Genomic DNA, 25957 nt, shown 5'->3' on the forward strand with positions numbered 1-25957 from the left:
TGCTGCGAATACAATCAATTTTATACTATTCTTAACATTTTACTCTAAACTAAATTGAAAATAAAGCACAAGTACAAAACTTTTTGAAAATAAATTAAAATCAATTGACCTCAGTTTTTTTACATGGCTCCACCATTGATGGCATGAGCTTGGTTTTTTGCTTAGTTCTAAGTGACTCTTGCACTCAAATATCGCTTTCTTCCTTGACCTTTGAATTCCTTAACTATTGATTGTATTTTGATTTTGCAAAATGCACTTGCAGTCGATGTCTAGAAAGGACATGAAGCTTATCTAATCAGTATGCACTATTACCCGTGCGAAATATTCACATTTGGTGCTCTTTTCTTGTTCGCTATATTCAGCACGCAAGTTACCTGGGACCAGAAAAATAAGTTAGAACTTAGAACATTCTTTTACTTATATTTTTAAGCGGAAGTAGCAAGTGATGGTAAGAGTTGGTTAAATGCGCAAATAATGGTTTATTGCTTTTATGGATAAGGCACAGAAGTATATTGTAACAGCACAATTCATTAGCTTAACTAATTAATTAAGTTAATAGAACTTTTTTTTAAGAAATTTCTGAAGCTTGTTCATTGGTTTGGTTTGGTTTGGTTCGGTTTGGTTTGGTTAAAATCAAAGTAAAATAGAAAAATCAAAATTTTATTTCGTTTTCAAAAATACAATCAAACTGACCAAAATAAACTTATGAACTGAATTGAAACCGAACCGAACAAACTGAACTAAATTTCGGTTTGTTTGATTGAACCTAACTAAGAAGATTAATCATAAAAATAAACATTGTTTTGTTAATTCTTGAATTTTTTAAAGATGTATTTAAATTTTTTGTTTGGTTTGGTCTAACCGGTTTTAAACTGAACCAAACAATATATATTAAGTCGTACTTTTTTAAAAAAAATGTTTGGTTCGGATGGGGGACAGATTTAAAATTTTTGATTGATTCGGTTTGATCGGTTTTAAAAAATTTTAAACCGAACCAAGCATGCTGGTTCTAAAAAATGAATTGAACCGATTTTAACTGAAAAAAATCTAACCATTTAATCCGAACACTCTCGGTTCGGATTAAAATCGGTTAAATCGGACCAATGAACTCCCTAAATAGAAGTTCTTAAAGCCTTGAAGGATTAAGAAAAACGAAGAAATTTAAGGAATAAATTATAATCAGTATGAGATCAAACGGTTACATAGATAAATACTGAACTGATATCACCTTTTGATTTCCTAACCAATAATCATTAATTAAAGCTTTCTTCTTTCTAGAAGGTAGAAGCAAAGCATACGGATTGCTGAAAAAAGGGGAAAAAAAGATAGGACCCCATAAAAGTGCAAAGCTCAAAAAACCCAAAACTTAAAACCCCAAAAGTACAGCCTAATCCATTTATTTACACAGCAAAGACCCTTTTTCATTGTAGAAGTACACATAGTGATGTTCTAAATTAAACAACCAAAAATATCATGCTTTAAAACAACCCACTATAGGGAAATGGGGAAGCACATGGCCATGGCCATGACCATGATATCCATGGTGCCCATGATGATGATGGCTGCCATAAGGAGTGCTGCTTCTACGGTCTCGTTCTATGATCTCCTGAACATGGCAAAAATGTTCGACATGGCAAGGGATGGTGATTGCGCCCTTTTGAGCGAATCCGTACTCTTCTTCAGCCTCCTTCAATAACCCTAGAAAAAGAGGATGGTTTAGGTACATAACCGGTACTAGAAACCGCCTTTGTTCTTCCCCCTCTGCACCGACTCTTATCGCCATCCACCCTTTTGGTGGTGCACCTGTCGCCTCCCTCTTACCCATATTCTCAGGTTGCTAGCTAGCTATTGGTTATATTTCTTCAGAGACTTTCATATAATTAACAAGACTCGACGAAAAAGATGTCCTATAAAACAAAACAAAACAAAACAAAAATATGTGAGAAAATATGAATGAAAACGGAGGTATACTGAGAAAATTAAGTTGTGTAATTTAATTTTATGGAGGTTGTATAATTTCATCGTCTAGAGAGGTAGGCAAAAATGAAAAAAACCTTTGTAGAAATTCAGAAAATATATATCTAGTCTGTATTACCATAAAACAATTGAGAAAGGGAGTATATAGGTTGCAATTTGTACCTTCTAGTTTAGAGGATGAGACTTGGAGGATAGCATTATCTCCATATGCTTGCACAACGGCGTGTTGTTAGAGAGAGCGAGAGAGAGAGAGAGAGGGAACGAGATGAATGTGTGTAAGAGAGAGGAGAGAGGTTGAAAGGAAGCAGGGCAAATGCTGAATAGGCCAATTGGGTAGGAGAGACGTCTTACAAGATCATGTCAAATTGATTAAGGAGGTCAAGTAGAATGAAGTATACCTATAATGTTCTTTAGCGTAAAGACAAAAAAACCCCTTAAGGTTCTCACCTGACTGGGATGTGAACTGTAACGTTCCTTTCTTTTTGGAATAATTCTATTGATCGAGCTGCTATTGGTCCCCGAATTATCCCCTATTTAATGCTCGATGAAAGTAGTTGAATTTATAATGTTAACGATATATAGAATTCGGATAATTCATAAGTTGAAGTTGATGTCTATAATGATTTTGTCCATATTATTTCGTATATATCAATTATATAGTTACATGATATGAATTCACATAAAAAATTACTATATCATTAGTAATTTTAAATGACGAGGGTTCCAATACCTCGTCTTTCATACTTAATTAAACCTCATATTTTTTTATTTTTTTTAAGTCCCAACTGTTGATCTGAACCGCTCAACATGATATCCATATTAAAATAAGTTTTTGATGAAATTTATAATTTTTGAAAATTATTTACTATTTTTAAGATATGTACAAAATCATTGTTTTTTAACGGTACAGAAACAATGATTTTGTTCCTATCTTAATAAATAGTATTTTTTTTTCAAAATTTATAAAATTTCATCCCAAGCATATTTTAGTATGAATATCATGTTGAGCGGTTAGGATCGATATATAGTTTAGATTTTAAAAATGAAGATATAAAATATGAATTATGATATATAAGATATGAAAAGCATGATTATTAAAATTGTTGAGAATAATTTGAAATTGATTTGCTGCACTTGTTTAGATCATGCATCTCTTTTTATATTTTATATTGCATTTTCAAAATAGATTGTGATTGCATGTACCAGATTTAATAAACCAAAATTGTATCCATGAACTTTTGAAAATTAAAAAAGAAACCAATGAAGCAAGATAAGCGTAAGAAGATAACTTTTGACTTTTCCCACTATAAAATAACATTTGCATGATTCATGCTGGTGTTCCTACTACTTAAAATTTAATTAAGAAACCATTTAACTCTAATCGCTAAAAGTAACATAATTTACTTTTGAAAAGAACATTGTATATTTAAATTTCTAATTGCATGATTTTCAAATTATGTGTAAAAATAACATGAATATGCATAAATTTGATCGTGGGGTTTCGAAAAAAGATACATGCGGTATGTAAAATATTTATGTACATTAATTGTTCATTTTTTTCTTGTATATATGAACAAAGAAATATTATGCTATATATTATGGAGCATGATTGATGTTTTAGAGCTTATCGTTTTGCTAGGTGAAGTTAATTAAATTATCTTACGTTGGGGTTAGAGATAAAGAGAGAAAAATATATACACGATACTAATTAGTATCTCTTTTTTCTCATGAATTACATTGTACGTAGAATGTTTTCTCAATAAGAAATATATATGTAATCGAGTCACTAATTTTTTTAAATGACAGATTTTTAGTTGAGATATACAATTGACTTTTAAACTGATACAATATTGTAACTAACCTGATGAATTATTGCTGAATGCATGTAGAGGTCTACATATATATTTCATTGCCTATAATTAATGCCAGTTTGATTCTATTTGTTTAGCCACAAATATCATTGATGGTTGGATATGTGCTACCAGGCATCAATTCTGTGGCCAAATCTGTGTTGGCATGTTTAGGAGGTACAAGTTTGTGGTTTTTAGCGTACTTTGAGTATATGAGGTGTAGACTTGAGAAGTGAGTACGATCTATGAGATAAAATATCTTACTGGTCGCTAGTCTATGCCATGCGTGTAAATGAGCCAATGGGGTCATCCTGCCTACGGTATTATCACAAAAAAAAATTCTGGTCGCTAGTCGATGCCATGCGTGTAACGGCAATTAGCTAAGCAGTAAGCACCAAAAAGAAGTACACTGAAGAGGGGCAAGAAAAATGTAATATAGGTTAATAATATTTTGTTTTCCACAATTTTTAATTTTTGAGATAATGTAATAAACATAATATAAAGGAATTTTCTCATCCAAGATAAATGATTTTTTAAACATGACAGAAGATATGATATGATATTTCTACAATAAGATTTTTTTCTAGACATATATGACTCACATTTTTCCAAACAAAGTTGCAACACATGTTGTGAACAAGCTCATGTCGAATTTGTCCTGAAAGATTGTTGACAGGCCTCTAATAAAGAACTTTGTCGTGTTGCAGGTCAGAATGTGATGTAAATTGTGGGTGAGAGAGGACTTTTTGTACATTGAACTCTAATTCTTTTTATTAATACAAATAATTAATGGCCGCCACCTATTCTTTCGGAATTAGTTGCTATTGTGAAAGATTTAAGTAAAGACTGTACAAAGAACTTCAAAATCACACATGTTCTAATTTGCTAATTTTAGAATTGTTATGTAGGCCAAATTGTATGGACCGAAATTAATTATATCTAAAATAAAATATGGATAAATACAATTGGGATTCATGAATATATCGCCAAATTTCTGCTCTTTCAGTCTAAATGAATTTGAGTGGTGTATCTAGATGAGTTTATGTGAAAAAGGTACAAATCAATATATAGATGAGCTCAAGTGATGCAATCAATTGATACATAGTATTTTAAATATGAGGAGGGTTCCAATGCTTCATTTTTTTCATACTTCATCATATCTCATATTTTATATTTTCGTTTTCAAAGTTCAAATTGTCGATCTGAACTGTTCAACAAAATATTTATACTAAAATATGCATGGAGATGAAATTTTATATTTTTTGAAATTTTTTTGCTATTTTTTAAGATAGATACAAAATCACTGTTTTTGAACCGTTCAAAAAACAGTGATTTTCTACCCATCTTAAAAAATAGTAAAAAAATTTCAAAAATTATAAAATTTCATCCCTAACCATATTTTAGTATGGATATCATGTTGAACGGTTAAGATCGACAATTTAGACTTTGAATATGAAGAAAATGAAGATATAAAATATGAGGTATGATGAGGTATAAAAAAAATGAGGCGAACCCTCCTCTTTAAATATACATGTACAGTTCATTTTTTGTCATTTATTTTGTTGACATCATTTCTAGAATTAAGAGTGAGAGAGAAAGAGAATAAAAAGAGGGGTTGTTAGTCGGCACTAACACTCTGACTTATAGTTGTTTTCGACTTATTCGTGTGAATACTGATAGAGACGTACGTAGTTATTGTTGTTGTTATGTACATCTGACACAAGACTAGAGAAGAATGTCACTATTACAATTAGATGAAGATTATCTCTGCTATGCATCTAGTGGTAAACTCTATCTTAAATTTAATTTTACACTTAGATTCTATTTCGAGTAAAAACCAATTGACTGATTCAAAAATTGAATCGAATTGATGAATCTATACTCTACACGAATTCTCAACAACTAAGACAACATTCTCCCTGTGAAATGTTACAAGTCTACTCAATACCCTCTATAATTTCTGAAAAAAATGAATTTTAATCCTTTTATAATAATAATGATGATGATGATGATAATCATAATAATAATTATAGAGGGTTCAAATATCTCATATCTTTCAAACTTAAGTATATCCGGCATCTTTTATCTCCATTTTTAAAATTCAAATAGTCAATCCGAGCAACTCAACCTTATCTCCATATTAATATGTTTTGAGGACCGAATATTATATTTTGGAAATATTTCACTATTGTTTGTTTTAGATAGATTCAAAATCACAGTTTTTAGATGGTCCATAATCTTCTAAAAAATAGTGATTTTGTACCTATTCAATAGTAGTAAAAAGTTTCAAGAAAATACAAAGTTTGGACTCCAAACTTATTTTAATATGGAGATCATGTTGAACAGTTTTGATCAACTAATTTGAACTTCGAAAACAAAAATAAAGATGTAAAACATAGATAAAACATGAAAGACTTGAGACATATTTTAATCCTACTCTTAATTACAATTAGTGTAAAAATATAATTGTTAACTACTAAAATTTAATTTTTCATATATAAGTATATATAACTGGATATAAATGATTAAAGTTTTCACTTAATAATCATATGCTTGCCTAACAGATCAATAATTATAAGACGGAGTTTGGATCATCTAAAATAACTCCAACTTTGAATTTAGATCCGTCCGATTAGAATCTGAATCAATCCGATTTAAGATAGAATGCATAGAATTTCTTTAATATTTGTGTGTGTCAACACAGATCTTAAAAGTTGTTCTGTCGGAGGCCGCTAAGGTTGTCGTAACTCTTTTTTTTTTTTTTTTTTTTGAATAAATACCAAGCATTGGCTGCCAGGTTTTGCATTAATAAAATCAAAGGAAAGAATACACAGCACATAGCAAATCATTACAAGTCAGTAGCCCTATCTCCAGATTACCTCCATTCAACTTACTAATAAAGCTACAACTCCACTAACAATCAAAATCAAATAAATCTAAAGGTTGTGTATCTATGTTTGTATTAACCTTTCTGTCTGTCTTTTTGTACACGACTGTCGTAACTCAAAATTTAAATTACTATAGGTGATCTGAATTCGTATAACAGGTGGGTGAACAGCTCACGCGTTCCTACAGTAAATAAACATAAACGTTCAGGGTCTCTAGTCAAGCATTTTGAACTATATATTTTTCGATCTCAAATTAGAAACAGACACGTTGAAGTTTTGACCGTTGATCTGACTAAATTGCATATTTGAGATCTTAGTCTTTAATTTTTTTTATAAACAATTTGTACAAAAATAACACGTTTTTATTTAATTTATCTTCTAGATATATATACGCAATTCTTATTTAAAAGTTGGATGTCCAATGGAGAGGCTTAGTCATGCAATGATGCAACTCCTCAAAGAACAAACTTTTAATCTTTATTAGAAAAAGAAAACGACGTCACTAGTCTCTCACTTTGGAATAATAAATTTTGTGGTACAACTAGTACAACGACATGTATCCACTAATGTGGCACAAAAAATGGGAACTATGTTGAGAATGAAGCACAAGTCAAACCCGTTAAGCTTTAGACCCGTTTAGAATTAAATAGAGCTACTAGTTATAAAAAGTTACCGTTAGTACTGTAGCTTACTGTATAGGATAGGCATATTACCGTTGTATTTATTTTTCTCCAACTATATAAGGAGCCCACTGTACAAATTAGATTAAGAATGAAATATATTTTTCTCATACAAATTTCTCTGTCTCTATCTCAAAAACTCAACATGGCATCAGAGCATGGATTGAAATCCTAACTCAAAACAGAAAAATCAGCAACAGCACAAGCAGCTGTAAAACCAGAGGAAAATTAGCAACAGCACCAGTATCAGAGCGGGATTAAAACCCTGACTCAAGACAGAAAATCAAACAATTAAAATCACAGACAAGAACTGTGACTTTGGAAAAAACTGAGCATCTGTTCAGCAAGTCTGCAACAGCACCAGCAGCTGAAAACCGAAAAAATCAAATCACCAAAGAGCAGTACAGCTAACAAAGAACTGTACCAGCCACCCAAACCGACAAAACCCCTCATACCAGTAAATTGGTACAACGACAAAAAGGGGGAGGGGCAAAATCAGCAAAACCAGAAAGAAGGAGATCAGTGAATACCAGAAAAATCAGTAAACAAAACCCAAATAAAAAAGAAAAAGAAAAAGAAAAAGCCCTTATGGAAATCATGAGTTACCTCCAAGAGGTAATCATTAAATATCTGTCATCCACAACCAATCCCTCTGAAATCAACAAACTCAAAAGCTCGCATCCCTCCGATAATTCCAGGGCCGAAGCAGTCGGCGTTGCAAAACCGAGTCCTAACCTTACGGTCGAAATACGGGGAGATCAAACAACCATCCAATGTGAAAATTGCAAGAAGGAGGGTCATAGAAATGATGGATGTTGGTTTCTCCACCCACATCTTCGACCGAAGGCGCCAAGGCGAGGTGGAGATCGGAGACAGGGGGAGCGAGGCGGCTACGGAGAGGACAAGAAAAAGGGTTTTTCGGCGGAGTTGAACTCAGAGAGCGAAGGAAATAAAAGAGATGGTTCGGATCTGATGAGGCAAGAACCAAAAAATGATTTGATGAGATTGGGCTCTCTGGATCAACTGAGGCACTTCATTCAACAACTATCTACGTTGCTTGATAAAAATCAACACAAGTCATCTGGTATTGTTGCAAACTTATCTCTTTCATTAAATAAAACTAAATGGATTCTAGACTCTGGAGCAACTGACCATATGACCGGAAATAAGAATTTATTAAGTGATTTTAGAAAATACGAAACTAAACAATTTGTTACAGTTGCAAATAGTGAAAAAATGGAAATCATTGGAGAGGGTTCAATAAATATTTTCTCAAAAATAATTCCAAATGTCTTGTATATAAAGGATTGTGCATCAAATTTATTATCCATAAGTAAAATCACAAAAGAATTAAATTGTGAACTTATTTTTTCATCAAAAAAGGTGTTATTTCAAGAATGGATAACAAAAAATATAATTGGTGAAGGATATTTGGAAAATGGACTCTATTTTTTGAATGAAGAAAAATTTAATTTCAATGCTAAAAAGGAAGAAATGAGCATTCTTTGGCATAAAAGAATTGGACATCCTTCCGATAAAATCTTAAAAAGTCTTTTTAATTTTTCTAGTTTAAATAATAATGATTGTGAAATATGTAAATTAGGAAAGCATGCTAGATTACCTTTTAATTTATCAAGTAGTAAAAGTGAAAAACCTTTTGATTTAGTACATTCGGATGTATGGGGCCCCGCTCCAATTAACTCTTTTAATGGATACAAATATTTTGTTATCTTTATAGATGACTTCTCTAAAACAACTTGGTTATATTTATTAAAAAATAAAAGTGAAGTGTTTTCACAATTTTTAGATTTTTATAACTTCATAGGAAATCAATATGAAGCAAAAATTAAAACTTTTAGATCCGATAATGGAACGGAATTTATAAACCAAAATTTCTCAAATTTTTTCAAAGAAAAAGGGATTTTGCATCAAACAACATGTGTCTATACACCCGAACAAAATGGTGTCTCCGAAAGGAAAAATAGACATTTGCTTGAAATGACTCGGGTACTTTTATTTCAAAACAATGTACCAAAATTTTATTGGTCGGATGCCGTTCTTACCGCAACATATTTGATTAATAGATTGCCAAGTGCTAATTTAGATTATAAGAGTCCATTAGAAATTCTTTACAAAAGAAAACTCAACATTGAGCATTTACGAATTTTTGGTTGCACATGCTATGTACACAAAAATAAAGAAGATAAGTTGGATTATACCTCAATTAAAGCGATTTTTTTGGGTTACTCATCACAAAAAAAGGGATACAAATGTTATGACCCAATAAATAAAAAATTGTACATCTCTAGAGATGTAACTTTTTTTGAAAATGAGCCCTATTACAAAGAAAAAATTCATGAGGAAAATATTATAGAGCCTCTTAAGGAAATTACATTTCCTTATTTTAACTCACCAAGAGAAGAGGTAAGACCAATAGAAAATGAGGTTGCACCCGAAACCGAAAATGAAAATGAAAGTGTAAATGATGAAGAAATAGAGGAAATTTCTTCAAGTGAGGAAAATGGAAATGTTGAAGAAGCACCTTTGAGAAGGTCAATTCGAACAACACAACCCTCAACGAGGCTAAGGGATTTTATAACCTACAAGGTACAATATCCTATACAAAATTTTATTACATATGGTAATGTATCCTCCAACCATAGAACCTTCTTAACCTCAATTGAGAAAGGACAAGAACCAAATCAATATGAAGAAGCCATGAAAAATCTCGTGTGGAACAAAGCCATGAAAGAAGAGTTGAAAGCTCTTGAAAAAAATAAAACTTAGGTAATTGTTCAATTACCAAAAGATAAAAAACCCGTAGGTTGTAAATGGGTATACAAAATTAAATACAATAGTGATGGCACCGTAGAACGGTACAAAGCTCGCTTGGTTGCCAAAGGATATACTCAAACTTATGTTGGGTTTTCGTGAACGGTTCAAACCCATTTAATTAGCTTAAGCTGCGGAAAGAGTAAAACAAAATTTTTTACATCTAACTTAAGCTACGGATTAAATGAATCAAGAAGATTCGTTTAATCCTATTTACAGATCTACTCCATAATTGATTTCCTAAAGCATTAAATCTATTTACAAATTAAATAGATTAATATAACAATTTATACCTTGATTCCAAATCTCAGTTGGAATGCAGACCGAGCGAGTAGAGCCTCACCAGGGATGGAATCGACTCGCAGTATCACACGTGTGATACCTCTATTGGTTATCCACCAGGACTAACCGGAGAGCGATTTACTTCTTCTGCCAGAAATACCGTAAACCGCGGAATTCTGCAGAAACACTATTCACCGAAAAAGAGACAGATTAAATATATTTAAGAATGCAAGTTATTCCGTTTTACTAATAAAGCAAAACATGAAATACCGCAGAATCTAAAAATATATTTTTCCGAATCTCGTAATAACCGAAATCAGGGAAGAGAGGGAAAACCGATCAACGAAGTAATCAGATTAACACATGAATTAGTGAGTCTTTCTCTCTACCCTACCCCTCTATTTATAGACTTTTGAGGAGGTTGGCAAAAGACCAAAATACCCCTCAAAACAAATCTATTTACCAAAAGCCCTTGACACCTCATCCTTTTATCATGTGAAATGACCAAAATACCCTTGCCACCTCACATGACACATGTCAACACAAGGGAAGTCGGCATAGGGTGAAAAAGACCAAAATACCCTTGGCCCATTAAGGCATGAATAGTGTTGGGCTTTGATTTTGGGCTTTTGACTTTGGGCCTTTAATTTTAATTAAGGCTTTGATTATTTTGGGCTTTTAAATCCATAATTCAAGCCCATAATTAACAATTAAAATTCCAAATCATATATATATAATTGTCATGTACAATTATATTTCTTTTCGGTTATTGTTCGGTAACTTTTATACAACGTAACGTGTACGTTTATAAATTAACTGTTGTTTCTGCTTGTCATTCTAAATGACATTTATAATTTAATTATATCACGTATAATTAATTATAACCATCTTAATATTAATTATAATCAATTTATAATTAATCAGTAAGATTCTCCGAGTAGCTCCTATATGGTGTGACCCAATAGGATCTGTGTTATGTTGGTAAACAAAGTTAAAACTGTTTTAACTTCTGTTAGTCATGGGTGGCATCTGGCAACACATCATGACCATCCAATTACACAGATGATGCTGTACTGTACAATATCACGATCCAGTAAACAATTTACTTGTGTCAGTTCTTCTGTCTCATAGCTATCAGATCAGTTTCAAGGTAGATGTGTGTCATCCTTGGTAACTGTATCTTTTCTTGATCTTGAGTAGATTATCAAATATAATTACTCTTGTAATTATACCGCATGCAGATAATCTAACTCTATCAAGGGGCCCAGTGATGCTATAGCTCGTATAGAGATACGAGGGACAAATAGTATTCTTAGCAGACTATCACTTCCTCAGCTAAGTTATATATATGGAAATGCTACCGTTATGGCTGCTTTTTACGGACAGCGTTAGATAACACTTACTCATATATATTTCTTAGTGGGAACGATAAATACCTCATACTGTAGAACTTTGACACTGAATGAAAACATAAATGACACGAACACAATTCTATTTAATGTTTCATTCGGGGTCTGTCAAATACCATGTTCCTAGAACATGTATCCATGTGATTAAAATGACATCTCGTGTCAGGTGGTTTGTAAAACTTAACCATCTTTTAATCCACATGCTAACCTTATCGCGGTAATTAGTGTTCCTGCTAATTACCTTGGTCAGTGACTTTTAAGAGTATATATTATCTATATTATGGAGTTTCACAATTTCAGTCATGAACTCGAAATGATCCATAATTTCAATAATACTCAAGGCAACAAAATGATATATAAATAAACATTCAATTCATGAACAAAGCTTTATGATTAACTTATCGTATTATTGACTTCTAGATTATTACAAACTAACAATCTCCCACTTAAGCTAGGAGCCAATCATCGTAGGCCCTAGTTACACAAATCTCTAGTATTCTAAAATCTCGTAGATCTAAAGAAAAACTCATAGCCAGTCTCCTATGTGTCTCAGACCCATAGAGGCAATATGCATCTGGTGCTTGGCTTGAGGAAGAGGTTTCGTGAGTGGATCAGCTGTGTTGCTGACTGTGTCAACTCTACATATCTTTACATCACCTCTATTTACGATCTCTCGTATCAGGTGAAAACGCCGTAGAACATGCTTGGATTTCGAGTGCGATCTTGGTTCTTTGGCCTGAGCTATAGCTCCATTGTTGTCACAGTAGAGGTCCACAGGGCCTTGAACACTGGGAACCACTCCAAGTTCGCTAAGGAACTTCTTGATCCAGAAACCCTCTTTAGCTGCCTCGGATGCAGCTATGTACTCTGCTTCGGTGGTTGAGTCTGCTGTAGTCTCTTGCTTTGAACTCTTCCAGCTCACAGCACCACCGTTGAGTATGAACACATACCCAGACTGTGATCTTGAGTCATCACGATCAGTTTGGAAACTGGCGTCAGTGTAACCATTAATCACAAGCTCGGAATCACCACCGTAGACGAGAAACATATCCTTAGTTCTTCTCAAGTACTTAAGGATATTCTTTGCAGCAATCCAGTGCTCTTTGCCTGGATTAGCCTGATATCTACTCGTCACACTCAAAGCGTACGAGACATCAGGGCGAGTGCACAACATGGCGTACATGATAGAGCCAATAGCCGAAGCGTATGGTACTCTACTCATAATGCTTCGCTCATCAGTTGTCGAAGGACACTGAGTCTTGCTTAGCTGAACACTATGAGACATTGGCAGGAATCCTCTCTTAGAATCCTGCATGCTGAACCGATTCAGCACTTTGTCAATGTACGTGCTTTGACTTAAACCTATAAGTCTATTTGATCTATCTCGATAGATCTTTATGCCTAGTATATAGACAGCCTCGCCCAAGTCTTTCATTGAAAAGACTTTCTTCAACGAAGACTTGGCTTGTTGCAAAAGAGGAATATCATTTCCCATTAGTAGTATGTCATCTACATATAGGATAAGAAAAGCGATGGCACTCCCACTAGTCTTTCTGTATACACATGGTTCTTCTTCGCATCTGACGAAGTCAAGCTTTTTGACTTCTTCGTCAAATCGAAGATTCCAACTCCGTGATGCTTGCTTCAGTCCATAAATGGATTTAAGAAGCTTGCACACCTTCCCAGCATTCTTTGAATCCTCAAAACCCTCAGGCTGTGTCATGTACACATCCTCTTCTAAATTTCCATTTAAGAAGGCGGTTTTGACATCCATTTGCCATATTTCATAATCATGAAATGCGGCAATTGCTAGGAGTATCCGAATTGACTTAAACATAGCCACGGGCGAAAAAGTTTCATCATAATCTACACCGAGAATCTGTTTGAAACCTTTCGCTACTAGCCGTGCTTTGTATACAGTCATCTTACCATCCATGTCTGTTTTTATTTTGAAAACCCACTTGTTAGCTATGGGTTTTATCCCATCAGGTGGTACAACTAGGTTCCAGACCGTGTTGTCATACATGGACTGTATTTCGGATCTCATGGCCTCCAGCCATTTATCAGAGTCGGGCCTATCCATTGCTTCCGCATAGGTCAAAGGATCTTCAGTGTCATAGGCTGAGATCTCGTGCAGTCCCAAGTACCTTTCAGGTGCATGGACTACTCTTGTTGACCTACGTAGTACTCGTTCTTCGGGCTGTTGAACTTGATCCACAACTGTCTGCGGATCCAGTTCTACTTCAACTTGTGTTGAAGTACTTGAGCTCGGGACTAGAACCTCATCCACAGCTACTTGTGGATTTGGAACTTCCAGATGCTCATCAGCCGAAGTATCAAGAGGTGGGTTAATCTGATCTGGTTCAGATATTGTATTATGTGATGTATCTTGAATTTCTTCAAGTATTACATTACTCCCACTACTTCCTTTTGCGAGAAACTTGTTCTCCAAAAATATACCATGACGAGCAACAACTATCTTGTTCTCGGATTGGTAATAGAAGTAATATCCTTTCGTTTCCTTAGGATATCCTACGAAGAAGCATTTGTCAGCTTTGGGGTCAAGTTTGCCAGACGTTGGACGTTTGACAAATACTTCGCAACCCCAAATTTTAAGATAAGACATAGTTGGGATTTTCCCAAACCATAACTCGTATGGAGTCTTTTCTACTGACTTGGATGGAACCATGTTTATTGTTCGTGCAGCAGTTTCTAGTGCGTGCCCCCAGAAGGATTTCGGCAGAGTGGCTTCACTCATCATGGATCGAACCATATCCAGTAGAGTTCGATTCCGTCTCTCAGAAACACCATTCCATTGTGGTGTCCCTGGAGGTGTGAGCTGTGAGACTATCCCACATTCCTTTAAGTATTCTTTAAACTCAAAACTCAAGTATTCGCCTCCACGGTCAGAACGTAGAGCCTTAATACTTTTGTTCAATTGATTTTCTACTTCAGTCTTGAATTCTTTGAACTTGTCAAAGGATTCAGACTTATGTCTCATCAAGTAGACATAACCGTATCTACTGTAATCATCAGTAAACGTGATAAAGTAAGAAAAACCATTTCTTGTGCAAGTACTCATAGGTCCACATACATCCGTGTGTATAAGACTTAACAAGTCACTTGCCCTTTCGCCCTTTTTGGAGAAAGGCGCTTTGGTCATTTTACCTCGTATACAAGATTCGCATGTGTTAATTGATTCCAGATCAAATTTACCAAGAAGTCCATTTTTATGTAACTTCTTGATGTATTTCTCATTTATATGACCAAGGCGACAATGCCACATGTAAGTCGTGCTTTCATGTGATGCTTTGAGTCGTTTGTTATTTATGTTAAACACGGGTTTATTCATTTCCAGTATATAAAGACCATTCATCATATAAGAAGATCCATAATATAATTCATCTTTGTATATAGAACATCTATTGTCCTTTATCACAAAAGAGAAACCATTCATCTCTAAACATGAGATTGAAATGATGTTTCTGGAAATGCTAGGAACAAAATATACATTTTCTAATTCCATTACAAGCCCGCTGGGCAAATACAACTCTATACTACCAGCTGTTACGGCTGCAACTCGTGCTCCGTTTCCAACTTGGAGTTGTATCTCCTTGTTACGTAGCTTCCTTCTATTCTTTAGTACCTGCATATTTGAACAAATATGAGCACATGATCCAGTATCCAATACCCAATCATTTATAGAGGTAGCAATGTTAACTTCAATAACAAAAATACCTGAGGTTGAAGCCTTGGAAACCTTTCCAGACTTCAGATCCGCTAGGTACTTCAGGCAGTTCCTCTTCCAATGACCCTTGCTATTGCAGTAATAGCATTCAGAGGAAGCAGCAACCTTTATCTTGGGAGGATTCGGTTTAAGAATCTTTTTCCCTTTGCCTTGATACTTGGGAGCCACCTTCTTTGGGGCTTTCTTTATCTTTTTCCCACCAGCTTGGATCATGAGAACAGAAGACTTTTTCTTCATGTCCCCATCAGCGATCCGAAGCATCCCTTGGAGCTCTTGCAAACTTTTATCCATACCAAGCATATGGAAATTCATGATGAATCCCGAAAAGCTTGGAGGAAGTGAGTGCAGGATAATGTCCGTAGCAAATTCCTTGCTTATCGGAGCATTCAGCTTCTCGAGCTGCTCAACATCGCTCGTCATACGGAGCATGTGAGTTCCCATAGAGCCTCCCTCGGCCAACCTGTGACCAAGTAGAGATTTTGTCACTTTAAATCTCTCGATACGCGCTTGCTCTTGAAACATGTTCTTGAGCTGATCGCATATGATATAAGTTTTGGTATCCATGAATCGGCGCTGCAATTCAGGACCCATAATACTTACTACGAGACCTTGTACATCAAGCTCATCCTCTTTGTGCTTGTTGTACTTAGTGATATCCTCTGGTTTGCCATTTGTTCCTGGCTCAGCAGGGACAGGTGAGTTTAAGACATATTCTTTCTTTTCACGTCTTAGTACAATGGTGAGAGTACGGAACCAATCAGTGAAATTGGATCCGTCCTCTTTCAGTGTTTGTTTCTCGAGCAGGGAGCGTAGAGAGAAGGATGTTTCTTTAGCCATATTACTACAATGTTTAAAATGTAAAGATTTTAGCTTTGTTCATGTAATGTTTTATTCTAATGATAAAACTCCCACTGCAAATTTGTTCTATTCCCGTTTTGCAGTAGGACCAAGATCCCTATTTTTACCAATAACCAAGGCAGTGTATGCATATCATGGCTATCAGTTATCTTAGGTAAGCAAACTCGCTAATCACACCTCTTTGTGATTCTTGGTTTCGTTAAAACATCACGTGTATTTAACGAAGACTTTGCCCCAAGCCCAAAACTGTTTTGGAAATCATTGGTAAGTAACCTCACTCTATTTGGTTTGATATGTCGGACATAACCCTCGACCACCAAAGGTAAAAGGCGATGTCTACTGAGTAGTTTAATCATCAACCAATGAACAATGGTTTGAGGAGGATAGAGTGGGAAGGGCATACTACTTAGTATTTAATGGGTTGGTGTTTATGCTTAACAGTGCCAGCAATCTAAAAGAGATATGTCAGGAAGAATGATTAATGTGATTCTATTCGTATCTTTAAGCGACCTCTTTCATATGCTTCATTAAGCAGTCGTGGAAAGGAAGTCTAGAGTACGAAATGTGATCGCATTTTTCTATCCTTAACGTGCCAGAAAGAACGACTAATGTGATTTTATTCGTATCTAAAGAGACATCTTTCATATGCTTCATTAAGCAGTCGTGGAAAGGAAGTCTAGAAAGGATACCGAATATGATCTCCATTACTTTCTATTCTTAGCGTGCCAGAAAGAACGACTAATGTGATTTTATTCGTATTTAAAGAGACCTCTTTCATATGCTTCATTAAGCAGTCGTGGAAAGGAAGTCTAGAAAGAATACCGAATATGATCCCCATTACTTTCTTTTCTTTTAGCAGTATCTCTTTCATATACTTAGCTTTTGTTAAGCAGTCAGTTCTTGCAACTGACATTAGACATTCTAGCGGACACGTGAAAGTCGTCTGCCAGAAAGACAACGGTGAGTTCCTTCACAAATCTTTCTTTGACATCACGTTCTTTCACGGTTCCATGAAAGCGATAAATCTAATTTATTCAGTTCATATCAAAGCAGTAAATCTAATTTACTTATATACGGGACCAAGTCAGGTATATTTATTTATCAGTTCCTAATTCTTTATTTTGCAGTTATGCTCAGTTCTTTATTCTATACCGTTTTAAAGCATATAAACAGTTTACATGTTTTTAAAACAGATATTCTTTTCGTTCCATAAAGCAATTTGGTAACGTGACAAAGTTCCTTTTGGGCCAGTCATTAGGACATGTAAAAGGGGCCCCCAGGAAAGATTGGGGTCACGAGGACCGCTTAGACTCAATCTTTCCTAGACAGAACCATCTCTTTTACGGTGTGGAAATGACAGTTCTTACTAAGGTACTTTATTGCTTCATCACATTCTTCGATGAACTTTATTTTCCGAAGGTTTTCGAAAAGGCGAAAGATTTACACTAAATTTTGCCATTTCAAAAGCGTTAAAGCAATTTGGTAACGTGACAAAGTTCCTTTTCGGCCAGCCATTAGGACGTGTAAAAGGGGCTCCCAGGAAAGATCGGGGTCACAAGGACCGCTTAGACTCAATCTTTCCTAGACAGAACCATCTCTTTTACGGTGTGGAAATGACAGCTCTTACTAAGGTACTTTATTGCTTCATCACATTCTTCGATGAACTTTAACGCGATCAAAAGTTTTTGAAAACGAAAATATAAAGAAAGCATGAAGAAAGCGTAAATCTAATTTAACTTTCTTAGTCGGAAAAACCGAACCAAGAAAATCTCATTTCTAATCGGTTTTGGACTTGTGCTGCAAATGTAAGAATTTAAACCGATACGCGGTACATGCACCTTATTTGCATAAGTTATAACTTTAGAAAATCAATCAGCGGGAGAGCCTTGTGCTCTGATACCACTGTTGGGTTTTCGTGAACGGTTCAAACCCATTTAATTAGCTTAAGCTGCGGAAAGAGTAAAACAAAAATTTTTACATCTAACTTAAGCTACGGATTAAATGAATCAAGAAGATTCGTTTAATCCTATTTACAGATCTACTCCATAATTGATTTCCTAAAGCATTAAATCTATTTACAAATTAAATAGATTAATATAACAATTTATACCTTGATTCCAAATCTCAGTTGGAATGCAGACCGAGCGAGTAGAGCCTCACCAGGGATGGAATCGACTCGCAGTATCACACGTGTGATACCTCTATTGGTTATCCACCAGGACTAACCGGAGAGCGATTTACTTCTTCTGCCAGAAATACCGTAAACCGCGGAATTCTGCAGAAACACTATTCACCGAAAAAGAGACAGATTAAATATATTTAAGAATGCAAGTTATTCCGTTTTACTAATAAAGCAAAACATGAAATACCGCAGAATCTAAAAATATATTTTTCCGAATCTCGTAATAACCGAAATCAGGGAAGAGAGGGAAAACCGATCAACGAAGTAATCAGATTAACACGTGAATTAGTGAGTCTTTCTCTCTACCCCTACCCCTCTATTTATAGACTTTTGAGGAGGTTGGCAAAAGACCAAAATACCCCTCAAAACAAATCTATTTACCAAAAGCCCTTGACACCTCATCCTTTTATCATGTGAAATGACCAAAATACCCTTGCCACCTCACATGACACATGTCAACACAAGGGAAGTCGGCATAGGGTGAAAAAGACCAAAATACCCTTGGCCCATTAAGGCATGAATAGTGTTGGGCTTTGATTTTGGGCTTTTGACTTTGGGCCTTTAATTTTAATTAAGGCTTTGATTATTTTGGGCTTTTAAATCCATAATTCAAGCCCATAATTAACAATTAAAATTCCAAATCATATATATATAATTGTCATGTACAATTATATTTCTTTTCGGTTATTGTTCGGTAACTTTTATACAACGTAACGTGTACGTTTATAAATTAACTGTTGTTTCTGCTTGTCATTCTAAATGACATTTATAATTTAATTATATCACGTATAATTAATTATAACCATCTTAATATTAATTATAATAAATTTATAATTAATCAGTAAGATTCTCCGAGTAGCTCCTATATGGTGTGACCCAATAGGATCTGTGTTATGTTGGTAAACAAAGTTAAAACTGTTTTAACTTCTGTTAGTCATGGGTGGCATCTGGCAACACATCATGACCATCCAATTACACAGATGATGCTGTACTGTACAATATCACGATCCAGTAAACAATTTACTTGTGTCAGTTCTTCTGTCTCATAGCTATCAGATCAGTTTCAAGGTAGATGTGTGTCATCCTTGGTAACTGTATCTTTTCTTGATCTTGAGTAGATTATCAAATATAATTACTCTTGTAATTATACCGCATGCAGATAATCTAACTCTATCAAGGGGCCCAGTGATGCTATAGCTCGTATAGAGATACGAGGGACAAATAGTATTCTTAGCAGACTATCACTTCCTCAGCTAAGTTATATATATGGAAATGCTACCGTTATGGCTGCTTTTTACGGACAGCGTTAGATAACACTTACTCATATATATTTCTTAGTGGGAACGATAAATACCTCATACTGTAGAACTTTGACACTGAATGAAAACATAAATGACACGAACACAATTCTATTTAATGTTTCATTCGGGGTCTGTCAAATACCATGTTCCTAGAACATGTATCCATGTGATTAAAATGACATCTCGTGTCAGGTGGTTTGTAGAACTTAACCATCTTTTAATCCACATGCTAACCTTATCGCGGTAATTAGTGTTCCTGCTAATTACCTTGGTCAGTGACTTTTAAGAGTATATATTATCTATATTATGGAGTTTCACAATTTCAGTCATGAACTCGAAATGATCCATAATTTCAATAATACTCAAGGCAACAAAATGATATATAAATAAACATTCAATTCATGAACAAAGCTTTATGATTAACTTATCGTATTATTGACTTCTAGATTATTACAAACTAACAACTTACGGTATAGACTATTATGAAACATTTGCACCCGTGGCTAAAATGAATACCGTAAGAATTTTATTTTCTATTGCAGTAAACCAAGGTTGGAAATTGTACCAAATGGATGTTAAAAATGTTTTTCTTCAAGGAACACTTGAAGAAGAGGTATATATGTCCTTACCTCCCGGTCATGAAAAAGAAAAAAAACTGTGATTTAGTTTGCAAATTGAAGAAATCAATTTATGGATTGAAGCAATCTCCAAGAGCATGGTATGACAAACTAAGCACTCATTTAATTTCTTTTAATTTTAAAATTAGTAGTGCCGATCATTCTTTATTTACTAAAATTGAAGGAAATAACACTACCATTATTCTAGTATACGTTGATGACATTATAATCACCGGAAACAACCAAGAAGAAATCAATAAAATAAAAATTCACTTGAAGGAAAAATTTGACATCAAAGACCTTGGTTATTTAAAATATTTTCTAGGAATAGAAATAACACATTCCAAAAATGGTCTCTTTATTTCTCAAAGAAAATATATCCTAGATTTGTTAAAGGAAATCGGTAAATTAGGTTGTAAACCGGCATCAACACCAATAGACGGTAGGCATAAATTGAATAGTGAAGAAGGTGAACCATTAGATAATATAAATCAATTTCAAAGACTTGTGGGAAAATTAATATAACTAACCGTAACTCGACCGGATATATCATTTTCCGTAAGCCAAATTAGTCAATTTATGCATGCTCCAAGAACACCCCATTTGGAGTCAATAAATAGAATTTTAAAATATTTAAAAGGAACACCCGGAAAAGGGATTTTTATGAATTCTAATAATGTGTGTGGCTATTCCGATGCAGATTGGACATGAAGTTTTGATAGAAAATCGACAACCGGCTTTTGCACATATGTAGGCGGAAATTTAGTCACATGGAAAAGCAAGAAACAAAGTGTCGTGGCAAGATCAAGCGCCGAGGCAGAATATCAAGCCATAGCATCCACCGCAAGCGAGCTAACTTGGATCAAACAACTTCTTGCGGACGTTGGAATTAAAATTCAAGAACCAATAAAAATGTTTTGTGATAACCAAGCGGCACGACACATAACAACCAATCCGGTGTTTCATGAAAGAACGAAACATATCGAAGTGGATTGTCACTTCATTAGAGAAAAAATTCAAGCAAAAGAAATTGAAACTCCATTTGTGAGAAGTGAAGAACAATTGGCGGACATATTCACAAAGGGTTTAGATCCGAAACAATTTGAAGAAAATCTAAGCAAGTTAGAGTTGATCGATATCTACACACCTAACTTGAGGGGGAGTGTTGAGAATGAATCACAAGTCAAACCCGTTAAGCTTTAGACCCGTTTAGAATTAAATAGAGCTACTAGTTATAAAAAGTTACTGTTAGTACTGTAGCTTACTATATAGGATAGACATATTACCGTTGTATTTATTTTTCTCCAACTATATAAGGAGCCCACTGTACAAGTTAGATTAAGAATGAAATATATTTTTCTCATACAAATTTATCTGTCTCTATCTCAAAAACTCAACAAACTAAAGTAAAATATAAGCTAGGTACTTAGGTGGGGGTAGTGTGGATACAAGGGAGTTTGTATTGATTTACTTATCAAATGGATATACAATACTACTTCTGCTCTTGAGAATTCAAACGATCGAGATGACTTGGATAAGATAACCAAAACACCTTTCCTAGGTATACCTTCAATTTCTTGGGCGTGCCTTAGGCTTAGGTTAGAGAGCTTTTACTGGAGATATATAGTTATCAGATTTGATAGAAAATTAAAACGTCATCCTTTTCCTTGGCTGCTTGTTTGGTTAAATCATATCATTATCAAATTCCAATAATTCAGGTTATGGATTTCGTTTATCTTTCATGAATTGTAAACAAGAAGAGATTAAAATTAATGTGACCGCTACATAAATCTCGCCATTAAGGTGGTCGATTTGAATCAAAAATCTCCTTAAAAAAAGGTGAGATGCTTGGCTTTTCTTTCTCTCTCTGTTTTTTTTCTTTTTCTTTTCACCTTTGAAAAAGATGAGATGCGATGCTTGTAACATAATAAAAATGTGGGTACATATTTTCTGTTCTTTTTTGTCTTCTTCAAAGATTAAAATCCCGTAGGCATAGTACAATGATAGTCAAAAATTGGGACCCATGATGCTAAAAAGCAAAGCAAAGTGCAAAAGTGTTATCTTGGTCTTGGGTCATTTAATTTCCAATTTAAATGTGTGGAACTCAACTAGGGGTGAAAACGGAGCCGGATTATCCGGCGGATATCCGCTCCGTATCCGGATATAATCCGAATCCGGATAATCCGGATTCGGATAATTCCCGGATACGGATTCGGATAATTTTCGGAAATCCATAAAAGATCCGGATACGGATACGGATTCGGAGTCCTAAACGGAGCGGATATCCGGATTATCCGGATTCGGATAATTTGGCCAAACCCATATAAAAGAGGAATAAATATTTGCTATAGGTGGGATTTGAACCCATGTCCTCCCATCTCAATGCCTTAAGACCAAGCTTCAAACCACTACACCACAACATCTTTTGTTACCATACACTTATTTGATATATATATATTATATGAATAGATTATCTTTCATCTCTTATAAGTTCATTAATATTTATATTTAATGTTTTAATTAATATTTGTATTTTAGAAGTTCATATATCTTAATTATCCGACCATTATTCGTTTTATATCCGTATTCGAATCCGTATCCGTGGACTATCCATTCCGTATCCGTATCCGTTTAAGGCGGATTTGGTTTTGAATTTTGATATCCGTTTACTATCCGTATCCGTATCCGTATCCGCTCATTATCTGACAGATGCGGATATGGTATTAGCATTATCCGCTCCGTATCCGCTCCGTTTTCACCCGTAAACTCAACACACCACTGCTATCTATGTCGAAAGTTAATGCTATCTCAAAGGCCGTTTTTATTGACCTCTTTGACACCAGTTCTAGAAGTGAATTATAGCAAAATTAATTAAAGATCTTTTGCTTTTTATAACTCGGTTTCATTGTAGGCTTGTATAACCTTTTATGAGGCCCATTTGTGTTGTTTTGAATTTTGTTGAGAAAACCTAAATAGGCCTAATTATAACCAGTACATAAAGCAATAACTAGATTTATAGAGAGTACAGACCCAAAGTTAACAGGCTTCTGTGAAACTAACTAACATTAATTGCAAGTGCTAAAAAAATGAAGAGAGCAAGAGATTGAAGTTTGGGCTTTGTCCTGTTGACAAACAAACTACCGTGCTATTAGATTTAAGATTTTCTGGAAATAAATGTTGGTTTAAGACTAGTTTGTTAGTTTATACTGAGAAGGTTTATATTTTTCTTAAATCCGTAAAATAAATAATTAAATATAGAATTTCTTAAAATACAAGCCAGTTAGCCTTGAATATTTCCTTGATATGCCAGATAAATTATTCATTATTGCAGCATAATTTCACAATGTACAATGCAATACAAAAGCTTTAGTTCTAGATATTATAGGTACTATGATACATTAATTTGTTCCCTACAAAAGATCATTAATTTACAAACACCCACATGTACATAATTAAGTATAAAAATCTCCATCAGATCAATTCATATGCCATGGACTCGAGCAACTCGAGTCCTTTCTTGGTCAGACCAGTGCAACCCGACAAGCCAACCCGCTCGAGACTTATAAGAAAAGGTGTATTTGCAATTGCTACTAAGCTCGCATCAGTTATCTCAGTACATCCTCTCAACGAAAGCTCCTCAAGATGAAACAAATGCGCATTGACAATCTGTTGGACCCCTGCATCCCCGACTCGGGTCCCACCAAGGTCTAGATTGATTAATTTCAGGCATCGGGAGTTGATTACGCTGACTCCACGATCAGTTACCAGTTTGCAATTTCTGATAACGAGACTCTTCAATTTGCTCCCGCATGCTCTTGTGATGGCCCATACACTGGGATTGCCAATTTTTGCACAACGTGTGATCTCGATTTTGCGCATCATATCAGCATGATATAAATTTTGCATGAAGTGTATGATTCCTTGGTTCGTGATGGAGTCTATTTCTACTAGGCTCACTTCCATGATGTGCCGACATGCTTGTCCGAGAATTAATAAGAACTCATTACTTATGTTTTTGCATTGTTCGAGCCTCACCTTTTGCAACCTCGGAAAGTTATGTTTACCGGGACAGAAATCAGACAAACTTATTGATTTGCTTGCAATGCATCTTACCAATTCTAGGGATTTTATAGTGTGGTGACAGTTTACTAAAATTTGCATTAGACCAGAAAATGAAATTGCAAACTCAAACCCCTCCAAATATAGGTTCTCCATTTTCCGGGCCAATCTTGCCAGACATTCCAACCCTTTGTAAGTTAATTCGTAACCGGAGTTTTTAACAGCAACATTCTTCAATTTGGTCAATGACCATTTTTGGGGAGACGAGAAAAGGACTTTATCAGATAGATTGATTGAGTCAATCTTGAATGTTGCTAATTGTATCCGGTTTAAAAGGATGGAGATTACACCGCATCTGTTAACTAGTGGAAGATTTACCAGTTCAATCGACTTTAAATTGGTCGAGTACCTTGCAATGGCCTTTAGCGAATGATCGCTTATGTTGCGGCATGTATCGAGGCTCAAGGAGGATAAGCCGGTACATCTCATTACTAGTAATATCAAACCCTCATCTGTGACCAACTGAGAGTTGGTTAACTCTATCCTTTCCAACAAACTACAATTGTACGCAATGCAAGCTATCCCGATGTTATCTATCATTGTGCAATTGCACAGACTGATAGCTCTTAATCTCGTGCACACACCGGTAAGCATGCTAATACCCACATCTGTAATTTGGTAGTTGTTTGACTGAAATGGTGAGCCCTGGATGACTAAAGACAAAGATGTTAATATCTCATCAGAGTCGATACCAATAAGCATCGCAGCGAGACTCAGGTCACTGAAACTGGGACCCACGAGGTTTCGAGACACCTGACGAGGGGATATTTGGCTGCTGGATTTTGTAAGTTTTGAGTAAACTATGTCAAGTTGAAGACTGAACCATCTCTTGGAGACAGCAGAGCATGCCAAACGATCTTTCTTCTCAGGAAGAAAGGAGAACAGATGCCGGAGACTGTCGTCAGGCATGTTGTTTATAAAATCAAAATTGGAGACTAAACCATCTCTTGATGCTGTATAGTTGTTTCGTGGCCGTTTGATGACAGGAAGTTCATGATTCTTCATGAGAGTTTCTTAGTTGAGTGTTTTTGAATTTTGATTCAATTTTGAGAAGACAATGGAGGATGTATGCACAAGGACAATATTTATATTTTTTTCAATAGAAATATATCTTTATCAATATGTCTTCTCTTGTCGGGAAAAACATGACCAAAAGAGGAAAAAATGAAATAGTCATATGCATTGCTTTGAATATCCTGACAGGTACATGGAGG

At 34.9% G+C, this 25957-nt stretch overlaps 1 protein-coding gene and 1 pseudogene across 2 annotated transcripts; both read right to left on the bottom strand.

The window, feature by feature from the left end:
* Window positions 1–1160: 1160 nt before the first annotated feature.
* LOC144567385 (auxin-responsive protein SAUR32 pseudogene) lies at window positions 1161–2284 on the bottom strand (annotated as a pseudogene). The gene is made up of 2 exons (XR_013515405.1): window positions 2140–2284; window positions 1161–1907 (listed from the first exon to the last, which is right to left on the bottom strand). The product of XR_013515405.1 is annotated as an auxin-responsive protein SAUR32 pseudogene (transcript).
* Window positions 2285–24095: 21811 nt separating this feature from the next.
* LOC144567680 (EIN3-binding F-box protein 2-like) lies at window positions 24096–25652 on the bottom strand. The gene has a single exon (XM_078317845.1). It carries the CDS (start codon window positions 25650–25652, stop codon window positions 24096–24098), a length of 1557 nt encoding a protein of 518 aa, XP_078173971.1.
* Window positions 25653–25957: the final 305 nt, after the last annotated feature.

This window comes from Carex rostrata, chromosome 16 (assembly GCF_964058835.1).
Source record: "Carex rostrata chromosome 16, lpCarRost1.2, whole genome shotgun sequence".
Taxonomy (NCBI): domain Eukaryota; kingdom Viridiplantae; phylum Streptophyta; class Magnoliopsida; order Poales; family Cyperaceae; genus Carex; species Carex rostrata.

Coding starts and splice junctions, on each gene's coding strand:
- LOC144567680 (XM_078317845.1), bottom strand. CDS start 25,652: ATGCCTGACGACAGTCTCCGGCATCTGTTCTCCTTTCTTCCTGAGAAG.